The 12,845-nt window shown below is 44.5% G+C and overlaps 1 protein-coding gene and 1 pseudogene across 5 annotated transcripts in view; one reads left to right on the top strand and one right to left on the bottom strand.

Moving 5' to 3' along the window:
• Nucleotides 1–12,845, top strand: part of VWA3B (von Willebrand factor A domain containing 3B) — a 211,225-nt gene that overhangs the window by 16,777 nt on the left and 181,603 nt on the right. For 4 of the 5 annotated variants that reach the window (XR_012325581.1, XM_033838164.2, XM_073791075.1 and 1 more), the window contains exons 3-6: nucleotides 14–108; nucleotides 6,497–6,544; nucleotides 9,156–9,406; nucleotides 11,592–11,751. Coding sequence is in view for 4 of the 5 variants with exons in the window: in XM_033838164.2 (XP_033694055.1) it covers nucleotides 14–108; nucleotides 6,497–6,544; nucleotides 9,156–9,406; nucleotides 11,592–11,751 (554 nt within the window). In the remaining variant the exon portion in view is untranslated. The remainder of the gene's footprint in view (nucleotides 1–13; nucleotides 109–6,496; nucleotides 6,545–9,155; nucleotides 9,407–11,591; nucleotides 11,752–12,845) is intronic. The other variant, XM_033838165.2, reaches the window with a different exon arrangement.
• Nucleotides 3,334–5,423, bottom strand: LOC109549304 (polyadenylate-binding protein 4-like; annotated as a pseudogene).

Here is a 12,845-nt window from a genome sequence, read left to right as displayed (position 1 = left end):
TATAAACATGCAGATTATGTGACGTCTCTGGGGAGACTTGTGGCTTCCCGGTATGCAGACGGCCTGTTTCCACGGATCTATACAACGGAAGATGGCAGAGCGTACAATGTAAGTCAGAGTTCCCTCGATGGATGGCCAGGTCCTGGGACATGCTACTGAGGTCTACATGGAGAGGCAAGCAGGCCAAGGCCTTATCAGGGCTGGAGGATTTCTTCTGTGTGTAGACAGTGGTGAATGTCACGGCCCAGGAACTGGAGAGAGAAGCACTTGACCCATTAGAGATGAGAGCAGAAAGGTCTTGACCGGAGGTGAAAACCTTTGCATATCAACACTTTGTTTTGCCTGGAAAATAAAGAAACAAAGCAGTATGACAGAAGTTAGCTGACAGGCAAGCACAAGCTGCTGTTATCTGGTAGATGCTCTAGGAATAGAGGACCCCTGATGCAGGTAGTAGTGGACAGAGATTGAGTGGCATCTGTTACTGGAGTCCTTCATTCCCAGCAATTCAACACGTGATTCCTGCGCACCCTTAACACGTCAGGTGCTGTGCACACCCCGGCCACCACAGGGAGCTCCAGAGACACACGTCCCATCATGTTGCTTCCTGGATACTTTTTCATGTCACTTTACATTCACGTACCACCTGGATGGTTATTTCTTAACATTTAAAAAATGTACATTACTTTTATTTTCATTTTTATTTTGGTGGCGCTGCGCAGCTTTTTAAATCTGAACCACCTTAAAATCAATGTGGCAGTATTGAAAACGTCTGTCTTTGCCATCTAATTCCACCCACATGGCCCCTATGACATGGTCCCACCCTGGTTTCTGTGTTGTGGTAGAGGTTTGTAGTAAGTGCCGTGAACTCTGGCGAGGGAGTTAGGAATTCTGCCGACACGGGGGCGTGGGGAGGGGGCTGGGATGAGAACGAAAGGAGTTGAAGGCAGAGGGGCCAGCGTGAAAACGTAGAATTACATGGTGTGTTCCGAAGACACATTTTCCTTAACCATTTAGGTGTTTGGGGGTGTTGTGAAGATTGTTAAAGTTGTTTTTTTTTAAAGTACCAGATCTTTTAATGTCTGATTCTTCACAGCATAGGGTACACTTTTTTCTTATTCCTTTCGTCTGTCTCCTGCCTCCCTACACCCTGAAAGGCCTTGCACGATTTTGCCTGACCTGTGTGAACGATGCTTTATTTGTAAGTCACCTTTCAGGGGCAGCCCCTAGAGTGTTGGTGGCAGCCCTGGGTGATCAAGTGATCCAGGTACAGGGGAGCTTGGCCTGAGAGACAAGAGGACATAGGACAAAGGCTGTGAGCGGGAGGATGGGTAGTGGGGTGGCATCCCTTAGAGGAAGCCAGGCAGATGTGCTGGCATGTTTAGAAGCATTTTCAGAAATATTTTTGGCATATTATGCTTAGGCAGATGTTTCAGTGAGATTTTTTTTTTTCATCTGCCTTTGCTGATCTCTCTTTTCTTCTACCTAATTTCTCCCCCAGCCCAACCCAGTTTTCTCTGGAGTGTCTGAATTTTATCTAGATTTGTTGAATACAAATTTTTTTAATTTAATTTTTTATTAGAGTACATTGTTTATTAACATTGTTGTGTTAGTTTCAGGTGTACAAAGTGATTTAGTTATACATATACACATATCCATTCTTTTTCAGATTCTTTTCCCATATGTTATTACAGATGATTGAGTAGAGTTTCCTGTGTTATACAGTAGGTCCTTGTTGATTTTATATACAGTAGTGGGTATATGTTAATCCCAAACTCCTGATTTATCCTCCCCCCGCCACCTTCCCCCTTTGGTAACCATAAGTTTTTTCTCAAAGTCTGTTGAGTCTGCTTCCGTTCTGTAAATAAGTCCATTTGTATCATTTTTTTAAATTCCACATATAAGTGATATCATATGATATTTGTCTTTCTTGTCTGACTTCACTTAGTATGATAATCTCTAGGTTGAATACAAATTTGATGTCATTTATGAAACGATACAATTCAACGCCAGATGCAAATATGATACAGATGCATTTTTTGTTATATTCATTCGTTTTATTTTTCAGATTCCACATGTGATTACACAATATTTGTCTTTCTCTGTCTGACTTATTTCACTGAGCATAATATCCTCCAGATCCATCCATGTTGTTGCAAATGGCAAGCTTTCATTATTTTTTTATGGCTGAGTAATATTCTATTTATGGCTGAGTAAAATTCTGAGTAATATTCTATTCTATTGTGTGATATATGTATATATATATATATCACATCTCCTTTATCCATTCATATGTTGATGAATACTTACGTTGCTTCCATAGCTTCCATTATCTGGCTACTGTAAATAATGCTGCTATGAACATTGGGCTGCATGTATACCTACGAATTAGCATTTTCATTTTATTTGGATATATACCCAGGAGAATTGCTGGATTATATGCCAGTTCTATTTTTAGTTTTTTGAAGAACTTCCATACTGTTTTTCATAGGGGCTGCACCAATTACATTTCCACCAACAGTGTAGGAGGGTTCCGTTTTCTCCATTTCCTGAGCATTTGTTATTTGTGGTCTTTTTTTTTAAAACATTTTTAAGGCTTTTCATCTCTATTTTAAAAAAAATTTTTTTTTACTTTATTTTTTACTTTTGGCTGCATTGGGTCTTCCTTGCCATGCACGGGTTTTCTCTAGTTGCCGCAAGAGGGGGCTACTCTTCATCGCGGTGCGCGGGCTTCTCACTGCGGTGGCCTCTCTTGTTGCGGAGCACAGGCTCTAGGTGCGCGGGCTTAGCAGTTGTGGCTCTCGAGCTTTAGAGCACAGGCTCAGTAGTTGTGGCGCATGGGCTTAGTTGCTCCGCGGCATGTGGGATCCTCCCGGACTAGGGCTCGAACCCGTGTCCCCTGCATTGGCAGGCGGACTCCCAACCACTGCGCCACCAGGGAAGCCCTATTTGTGGTCTTTTTGATGATAGCCATTCTGACAGGTGTGAGCTGATATCTCATTGTGGTTTTGATTTGCATTTCTCTGATGATTAGTGACGTTGAGCATCTTTTCATGTGCCTGTTGACCATCTGTATGTCTTCTTTGGGAAAATGTCTATTTAGATCTTCTGCCCATTTTTTCCATTTTTTTTTTAATGGAGATTTTTTTCTTTATTGAGAAACTTGGGTAAGACTTGGGTACATCAAATAAAATCAATTTCTGGGGGGAAAAATCAAAACTCACAATAGAAAAAAAAAGTTAACACTGTCTGCGCCATATCAGAACCCAAAGAATATAATCTTTCAATTGAAAAATTCTAGGCGCTTCAGAATTGACCTTTTGATACAAAATGACCTACTAAATTTGCAATTTGTGGGTCTTGGTGTTGAGGTCCATAGGACGAGCTAGGGCATCTTCAAACCTTGAGCTGAATTCCATGAGGGGTTATTTGGCTTTTGAATCGGTTTGTCCTTGTCTAAGAGGTAGCAGCAGCAACAGCGCTCACCTTCTGGCCACCTTCTTTCTTGGCATGATGAGCCTGTAGGACCGCCACAGCTTCATCCACCTTGGAGCGGAGAGACTCAGGGACTCCAGCACGTGCAGCAGCTCCGAGCTGTCAATCTCCAGCAGCATCCCCGTAATCCTCCCGGCCAGGTTTGAGTGCATCATCTGGTTGAGCAGGAACAAACGTTCACCCAGCATCTGCTTCTGTTCCTGGGGGTGTGCTGCGGCCAGCATGGAGACCGTCAGTGGCTCCTGCCCTTGCATATGGACCACAAGCTGGGGTGCCTGCAGGGGCTGGATGGCTGGGTGAGGGCTGCGGACACTGGAGGCGTATTCGTAAGGTGCCACAGCCCGAGCAGCAGCGGCAGCAACAGCAGCACGAGGCGCTAGGTTCTGCCCAGCTGCGGAAACACCTCCAGACTGGCAGCTGTCAGTCAGCCCTTGCTGGCGGCACCAGCCCCACCAAAGTCAATAGCCAAGCGGTCTGGGCACTCAGACCCGACTCTGAGTGGTAGTAGGGAGGCTGCGAGAGGCTGGAGCATTACCAGCTGGAGCCAGATGGCGAAGGGCTGGACGACGCCCAGACTGGCGTATAGCACTTGGCATTCCTTGGAAGCCTTGAGGTCTCCCACCTTGCTGCCAGCGTGGATTAGGCCTCATCTGTGCTAACTGGTTAGGTAATACGGAGGTCTTCCCTGAGCCTGTGGAACTGCTGGCACAAAGTAGCCCCCAGCTGCAGGCTGGAACTGATTTCAGATGGCATTGGCAGGGAGCGCTCTTATCCCAACCACCCAATGCATATACTGGTAGGTCAGGTGAGCCTTTCTCTCTTCCTTTCTCTGGGCCAGGGCGACATACAGTGGCTTGGAGCCCATGATGCGTCCGTTCATCTCTGTGACTGCTTTGGTTGCCTCTTCAGGGGATGAGAAGCAGACAAAGCCAAACTCTTTGCTTCTCCCATCCTCCAGCATCACCTTAGCACTGGTGATTGATCCCAAAGGAGAAAACTCTTTCCTTAACTTCTCATCATCAATGGTCTCATCCAAGTTCTTAATGTAGAGATTCACCCTCTGACAGTGACTAATTCTCTCCTGTTTCAGCTGTTCAAATTTTCGCTTTAACTCGGCCTGCTGTTCCACTTTCTCCTGCGCACGGCCGACGAAAATGACTTTCCCACTGATTTCTTTTCCATTCATCTCTTCCACGGCCTTATTGGAATCCTCGTGCTTTACGTAACTCACAAAGCCAAAGCCTTTGGATTTCCCACTGGGATCTCTCGTCACCTTGACACTTACCAAACTGGCTGAATAGCTCTTTCAGACTCATCATCCACCTCTTCCCCAGAGTTTTTCGTGAATTCCTTGGCTTTGGCTCCAAGCTCAGCTTCTCGCTCTTTTCGAGACTTGAACCTGCCCACAAACACTTTGTGGTCATCGAGGAGCATGCAGTTCATCTTCTCGATGGCCCTGTCGGCAGCTTCCTGGGTCTCGAAGTGGACAAAGACGTAACCCTTAGAGCCGTTCTCATCACACACTACCTTGCAGGACAGACTGTTTCCAAAAGCAGAAAAAGTATCATAAAGTGCCTTGTTATCTATAGATTTGTCCAGGTTTTTGATGAAGACGCTTCCCACGCCAGATTTTCTCAAAGAGGGATCCCTCTGAGACTACGTTACCGATTGGCTTTCTCTTAATCACATCAAAGTTCATGGTATCCAAAGCCCGCTCAGCGTCAGCCGGCTGCCGGAAGTTGACGTACGCATAACCCAGGGAGTGGCGGGTGATCATATCGCGGCAGACCCAGACGGACAGCGCAGACCCAGACGGACAGCACAGGCCCCGGAGGACTGAACTTTTCGTTCAGCACGGCCTCGGTGACGTCTGAGTGCAGGTCACCCACGTACAGGGAGGCTATGGGGTAGCTGCTGGCTGCAGCGTTCATCTCCCCACCACCCTGAGCCCCGCCAGGAGGACTTCTTAGAGGGACCACACAGGACAAAGGGGGTTTCCGCTCGGAGCCGTGGCCCGTGCCGCGGCTCACAGGTGGCAGTGAAGCTCAGAGAAGCTGGAGTGGGCTCCGCGGGCCGGAGAGGAGTCTGGGGGCGGCTCGGAGGAGACTGCCAAACCGCAGACAAAAGGCTCTCAAAACCAATATGGCCCTCCCTGGGAGTTTGCAATTTTCAGCTGTCCTGGTCTGGAAGCTCCCAATTTCAAAAAATGAAAAAAATTAAAACGGGGACTGTCCTCCAAATTACAAAAATTCTTCCAGAGGCAACCCCGTGGTGCCCACGGCGGCCTCCGGAACGTGCGTTTCTCTATAAAAATAGGCCTCGGGCTCCTGGCGGTTTAAGATTACGGCAGCCCGGGAAAACGGGAAACCAAATATTTGTCGGTGCCGACTCTGCAAGCCCCCGGGCTGCCCGAGCGCGCAGGCGCCACCCACGCCAGGCAGGCGAAGGGCAGCGCGGACACGTGCAGCGCGGAGGCCGGCGTGCGGGGGGCGGGGGCGGCGGGCTCGGGCTGCCACGCGGCGCGGCCGGGTGGCGTAAGGAAGTGCGTGGACGCGGGCGCGCGAGCGGCTCACCACCGGACCGACGGGCGGGGACTGACGGGCGGGGACCGACGGGCGCCCGGGGGCGGCGGCGGCGGCGTGGGGCAGGCAGGAAGCGTGCCATAGTGACTTCCCCACGGGTCCTCTGAGGAGGATTCGCTCTTTTTTTTCTTTTTTTTTTTTTTGCGGTACGCGGGCCTCTCACTGTTGTGGCCTCTCCCGTTGCGGAGCACAGGCTCCGGACGCGCAGGCTCAGCGGCCATGGCTCACGGGCCCAGCCGCTCCGCGGCATGTGGGATCCTCCCGGACCGGGGCACGAACCCGTGTCCCCTGCATCGGCAGGCGGACTCTCAACCACTGCGCCACCAGGGAAGCCCTCTTTCTTTCTTTTTTTAAAAGATTTAAAAGCGTTTCCGGATTTCTTTTCTTTTTTATCTTTTTCTGTTTTTTTTTTCTTTCTTCAGGCTGCTAGGCCTGAAAGCGGCGGAGGCTGCGGCGACCCAGGGCGGAGAGTGAGTTGTTTGTTTTTTTTGATATTGATTTGTATGACTCTATATTTTGGATATTAATCCCTTATCAGTCATATCATTTGCAAATATTTTCTCCCGTTCAGAAGGTTGTCTTTTCATTTTGCCAGTGGTTTCATATGTTGTGCAAAAGCTTTTCAGTTTAACTAGGTCCCATTTGTTCACCTTTGCTTTTTTTTCCTTTGCCTTAGGAGACAGATTCAAAAAGATATTGCTGCGATTTATGTCAAAGAGTGTTCTTCCTATGTTTTCCCCCAGGAGTTTTATGGTTTCCAGTATTACATTTAGGTCTTTAATTCATTTTGAGGTTATTTTTGTATGCGGTGTGAGAAAATATTCTAATTTTATTCTTTTACAAGTAGCTGTCTAGTTTTCCCAGCACCACTTATTGAAGAGAGTGTCTTTTCCCAATTGTATATTCTTGTCTCTTTTGCATAAATTAATTGACCATAAATGCATGGGTTTATTTCTGGGCTGTCTGTTCTGCGTCGTTGATCTGTGTGTCTGCTTTTGTTCCAGTACCATACTGTTTTGATTGCTGGCTTTGTAGTATAGTCTGAAGTCAGGGAACATGATACCACCAGCTCTGTTCTTCTTTCTAAAGATTGCTTTGGCTATTCGCGGTCTTTTGTGTTTTCATACAAATTTTAAAATTATTTGTTCTAGTTCTGTGAAAAACGCCATTGATGTTTTGATAAGGCTGGCATAAATATATAGGTTGCCTTGGGTAGTATGGTCATTTTAACAATATTAATTCTTCCAATCCATGAACACAGTATATCTTTCTATCTGTGTCATCTTTAATTTCTTTCATTAGTGTCTTAATAGTTTTCTGAGTACAGGTCTTTTACCTCCTTAGATTTATTCCTAGGTATTTTATTCTTTTTGATGTGATAGTAAATGGGATTGTTTTCTTAATTTCTCTTTCTGGTAGTTCATTGTTAGTGTATAGAACTACAACAAATTTCTGTATACTAATTTTGTATCCTGAATTCATTGATGAACTCTGGTAGTTTTTTGGTGGTGTCTTTAGGATTTTCTATGTATAGTATCATGTCATTTGTAAACAGTGACAGTTTTACTTCTTCCTTTCCAATTTGAATTCCTTTTATTTCTTTTTTGTCTGATTGCTCTGGCTAAGACTTACAATACTATGTTGAATTAAAGTGGCAAGAGCAGGCATCCTGGTCTTGTTCCTGATCTTAGAGGAAATGCTTTCAGCTTTTCACCATCAAGTATGCTGTGAGCTATAGGTTTATCATATATGGCCTTTATTTTGTTGAAGTCTGTTCCCTCTATATCCACTTTGTCGAGAGTTTTTTTTTTTATCATAAATGGATATTAAGTTTTGTCAGAAACTTTTTCTGCATCCATTGAGATGATCATATGATTTTTATTCTTCAGTTTGTTAAAGTGGTGTATTGCATTTATTGATTTGCAGGTACTGAACCATCCTTGCATCTCTGGAATAAATCCCACTTGATCATGATATATGATCCTTTTAATGTATTTTTGGATTTGGTTTGCTAATATTTTGTTGAAGAGTTTTGCATCTATGTGAATCAGTGATAAGCCTGTAATTTTCTCTTTTTGTGATAATCTGGTTTTGGTATCGGTGATGCTGGCCGAATGAGTTTGGAAGTGTTCTTTCCTTTGCAATTTTTGTGGAATAGTTTGAGAAGGATAGGTGTTAACTCTTCCCTAAATGTTTGGTAGAATTCACCTGTGAAGCCATCTGGTTCTACATTTTTGTTTTGGGGGAGTTGTTGGTTTTTTTTTTTATTACTGATTAAATTTCATTACTGATAATTGACCTGTTCATATTTTCTGTGTCTTCCTGGTTCCATCTGGGAGATTTGTGCATTTCTTCTAGGTTGTTCATTTTGTTGGTGTATAGTTGTTCATAGCAATCTCTTATGATCCTTTGTATTTCTGTAATGTTGGTTGTAAGTTTTTCTTTTTCATTACTGGTTTTATTGATTTGGGCACTCTCTTTTTTTCTCTGTGAGTCTGGCTAAAGGTTTATCAGTTTTGTTTATCTTTCAAAGAACCAACTCTTAGTTTCGTTGTTATTTTCTATTGCTTCTTTAGTCTCTATTTCATTTATTTCTGCTCTGATCTTTATGATTTCCTTCTTTCTACTAACTCCGTGTTTTGTTTGTTCATCTTTTTCTAGTTCCTTTAGGAACTTTTTTCCCCTCTGCCTTTGCTAATCTCTCTTTTCTTCTACCTAATTTCTTAAAGTACCCCTGAGCATTTTCAGATAAAAATAATTCTGTAACTAGAAAGGTTAAACACAATCTGGAAACACGTTTTTTTAAAAAGAGTGCTATATTTTTGAATAGATTTCATCACCATGTTTCCTTCTATGGGGAATTATCCAAGGGTTTTTCAGTTGAAAGATTGGAAGACTTCCTCCTGGATTATGTGGAGTTTGAAGGATCATCTATGAAACTGTTATTAATGTACAGTTCTTGATGGCATAGCCCATGACTCAGTGGGCCCTATTGTTCCTGGCTGCAATGTGGTTCAAATGACTTGATTTGGTGTGCTTTTATTAATTTTATTTTATTTTGTTACTTTTATTTTCATTAAGTTGACAGCCAAATCAGAACTGATCTATCAGTATGTGGAACACTTAACACAAGCTGTGGAGAGCTACAAGCAGCGGATGGACTGGCTCACCAGCAACAGCCGGCAGATATTTGGTGTCATCTTGGAACAGTGCATCACCATAGTGCTGGATTGTGGCGGCATGCTGGAGGAGGAGCTTAATCTGTGCCAAGATGCTCTAATCATGGTCCTCCAGGAGCAGGTGGCTCACATAGCCAAGTTCAATATCATATGGTGAGTTCCCATAGGAAAGGAGTATTTCCCTGAAACTTCATGAGGAATTTTCATGTATTTGGAGTTAAGGAGCATAACTAACACAGTTAGATCTGTGGGGAGGGAGGAGCTATAATCTTGTAATTTCCTAGAATATATCATTCCAGCAGAAAACCCACAATGAGTAAATCTTAAAAACTTTTATCTGCTTTGTATATGGCATCTTAGTTTTCAAATTGGAAGATACTTTAAAACGTTGTTTTCTTCAGTGTATGGTATGGCAAGGTCAAAATATAAGAATGTAAATTCTTAAAATTCCTTCATACGTTTTAGACTTTAGGTTCAATAATGAATTCCAGTGTCACAAATTTCACTGCTTTGCAGATTGAGTTTGCAGCTCATATTGATTTCCCCTGTAAGTTGACCCCCTTTAATCAGAACAACAGGTGGCTGGCTTTATAGACTTTCCCATATTTCAGATTTTTCACAATCAATTTTTTACAGATTCTTGTATTCAAGAGAATTTGGACTTCAGCACTGACTTCTCATGTGGAACAGTGGCTGTACTTCCCTGACAGAAAACATCTGGATGAGAGGGACATCTATCTAGTTGAGTTTTTCTTTTTTAAATCTTTTTTTTTTTTTTTTTGGTGGTACGCGGGCCTCTCACTGTTATGGCCTCTCGCGTTGCGGAGCCACAGGCTCCGGATGCGCAGGCTCAGCGGCCATGGCTCATGGGCCCAGCCGCTCCGCAGCATGTGGGATCTTCCCAGACTGGGGCACGAACCCGTGTCCCCTGCATCGACAGGCGGACTCTCAACCACTGCACCACCAGGGAAGCCCGAGTTTTTCTTTTTTAAGTAAAATATTTTCAGCTAAACAGATGACACCTTTGAGGATGCTGCCTAATTGTGTTCTAGCCCAAGTTTCTATTTCTGTCGCAGTTATATTATTGAAGGAATTAAGTGATTAAGTCTACAGTGCTTTAGCTTCCTTGGAAATGTGTAGCATAGATGCCACTCAGCCAGATTCTCTACCCAAAGGGCCACACAGAGGTAAGGCAGCCTCTGTATCTGGAGGTGGGCTAGGAGGGGCAAATCAGGCTGATTCATTTAGTCCAGGATTCACGTAATTCTTATAATTACAAATTCATAAGTGATTCATAAAATTCGTTTAATTATAAACACAGAGATAAACTCAAGTGGCCCTTGTTTTTTGGGGGTATTCCATCACATTTCTAAGCTCAAATTAAATGACTGAATTAAAATGTTCCAGGATTTAAAAACTTACGGTCTGCTGAACTCAGAACAATACTATTTTTGATCCAAAAAAAGGTAACTGATGGGAATCTTTCAGAACAATGAAAACAATGTAATAAAAGAATTAGAAATAAAATTGTGGGGTAACAAAATTGTTGCTGATTTGCAAATCTTAATGCTGTGAATCCTTATAAACTTAACTATTCACAGAAGACAGTTGCATCTAAACCTTCCTATTTTTTTTTTTTTTTTGCGCGGTACGCGAGCCTCTCACTGTTGTGGCCTCTCCCGTTGTGGAGTACAGGCTCCGGACGCGCAGGCTCAGTGGCCATGGCTCACGGGCCCAGCCACTCCACAGCATGTGGGATCTTCCCGGGCCGGGGCATGAACCCGTGTCCCCTGCCTCGGCAGGCAGACTCTCAACCACTGCGCCACCAGGGAAGCCCTAAGCCTTCCTGTTTATGAAAATAACTTTCCTCAATAATTTTTTTGACATTAAAAATTTTTTATTGAAATATAGTTGATTTACAGTGTGGTGTTAGTTTCAGGTATACAGCAAAGTGATTCAGTTTTGTATGTGTATATACATATATTCCTTTTTAGATTCTTTTCCATTATAGGTTATTACAAGATATTGAGGGTAGTTCCCTGTGCACGTTCCTCAGTAATTTTAATGCAATTGTTGATGTTCGAATTTTTGAGATTTTTAAATTCTCCTGTAAGCATTGTTTTTCCCAGTCAGTACAGCTTATGGAAGGTCATAGTGCTTTGGAAACCTGCCTTAAACAGCTCGCCTGTTTTCTCGGTAACTTTGAGAGGGCTGGGAGCTGTGTTTTCTTTCTCTCAGCTCTGGTGACATTGGGTGTCTTGCTGCTCGTAGCTGTGAGACTGAGGGCTGACAGCTACATCGAGCACTGCCAGTGACAGCCCCATGCGGTCCCTTTCAGGGTTTCTCAAGAGCCTGTGAAATGGCAGGAAGGTGCTGTTCCTGTGACTGCACAGTCCATAGCCGCTGCCATCAGCTGGGTTGAGAAATCGCCTTTTGAGCTGGCTCTGAGCCAGACTAGCCGCTTAGACGCTCTGCTGGAGGCGGGGAGAGACGAATCGGTAAGTGTGTGTCTGTGTCTGCTCCCACGTCACTCAGTATCCGCATACTGCCTTCCAGCCGAGCTTGGGCCCTTCCAATTGCATCCCACAGAGACTGCATCCTTGGCATTCAAGAGCCCCAGCAGTCTTAATCCTGTTCACCTCTGAATTTGGAACCAATTGATAAATAGGTGACCGGCCCCAGATGGGGATCAAAAGAGCATCTCTGGTGATGGCAGGGCTGGACCAACCAAAATGAGACTCTAACACCTGAGCCTGGCTGGGCTTCCCCTAGGGGGCGTCATTGGGGCCGCAGGGCAGGCCCTCATTTCGCCGCTGCCAGGAGAGCCACGTGCTGCTCACAGCCCCCGAGCATCGAGAAAGGAAGGGAGTGAGGCCGTGAGTGTGCACCTCTAATGCTTCAGTTCCACTCTTGCTCTCCTGGCAATTAGATAAACCCATCTCTTATGGGAGGAGAGGTTGGAAGACTCGTCACTGAACCTTGAGGATGAGGAAATAGGGTTTCCCAGCATCCATGCTCTGAATCTTTCCCAGTTCCTCTTCTTCACAGATGGGTCTATCATGTGCTTTCCAAGGTGAAGTGTATCCCAGTCAGTGTGTCATCCGTTCCTGAATGCTGATGCATTCACATAAGCTTTTTGATAGGGACCTTTCGGATGTAAAGCTTTACCTGGAAGCAGTGATTCACTGGTGGTGTTTTATATCTCTTTTAGCCACAAGAGTGTGTGTTTTTGTGAGCAGCTCTAATGGTGGGACTGTTAAGGGTAGTGACGGCTAGAGAGGAAGTACTCTGGGCACATGAGGTCCTTAGGCCAGCCTTACTCCCCAGGTAGGGATAGGTCTGCTTTCTTTTGGGATACAGATGCTTAACTAATCCTTACTAATTGATTAATATTAATTAATACTTAATTGCTTCTTCCACTCTGGAATCCCGGGGATTCTGCAGGTTTCAAGCTTTACTCTGCCGCATTAAGAAGTCCTTTCTTGGGCAAGGTGGCCATGTGCTGGCACCTTCAAAGGAGAGCTCCCAGTGGTCACCAGACTGTGTTTATTGATACTGAGGGTGATGGTTTGAAATTGGAAACATACTGCTT

This window comes from Tursiops truncatus, chromosome 14 (genome assembly GCF_011762595.2).
Source record: "Tursiops truncatus isolate mTurTru1 chromosome 14, mTurTru1.mat.Y, whole genome shotgun sequence".
NCBI lineage: Eukaryota > Metazoa > Chordata > Mammalia > Artiodactyla > Delphinidae > Tursiops > Tursiops truncatus.
The sequence above is the reverse complement of the archived record's forward strand: the minus strand, read 5'-3'. Positions and strand labels throughout refer to the sequence as shown.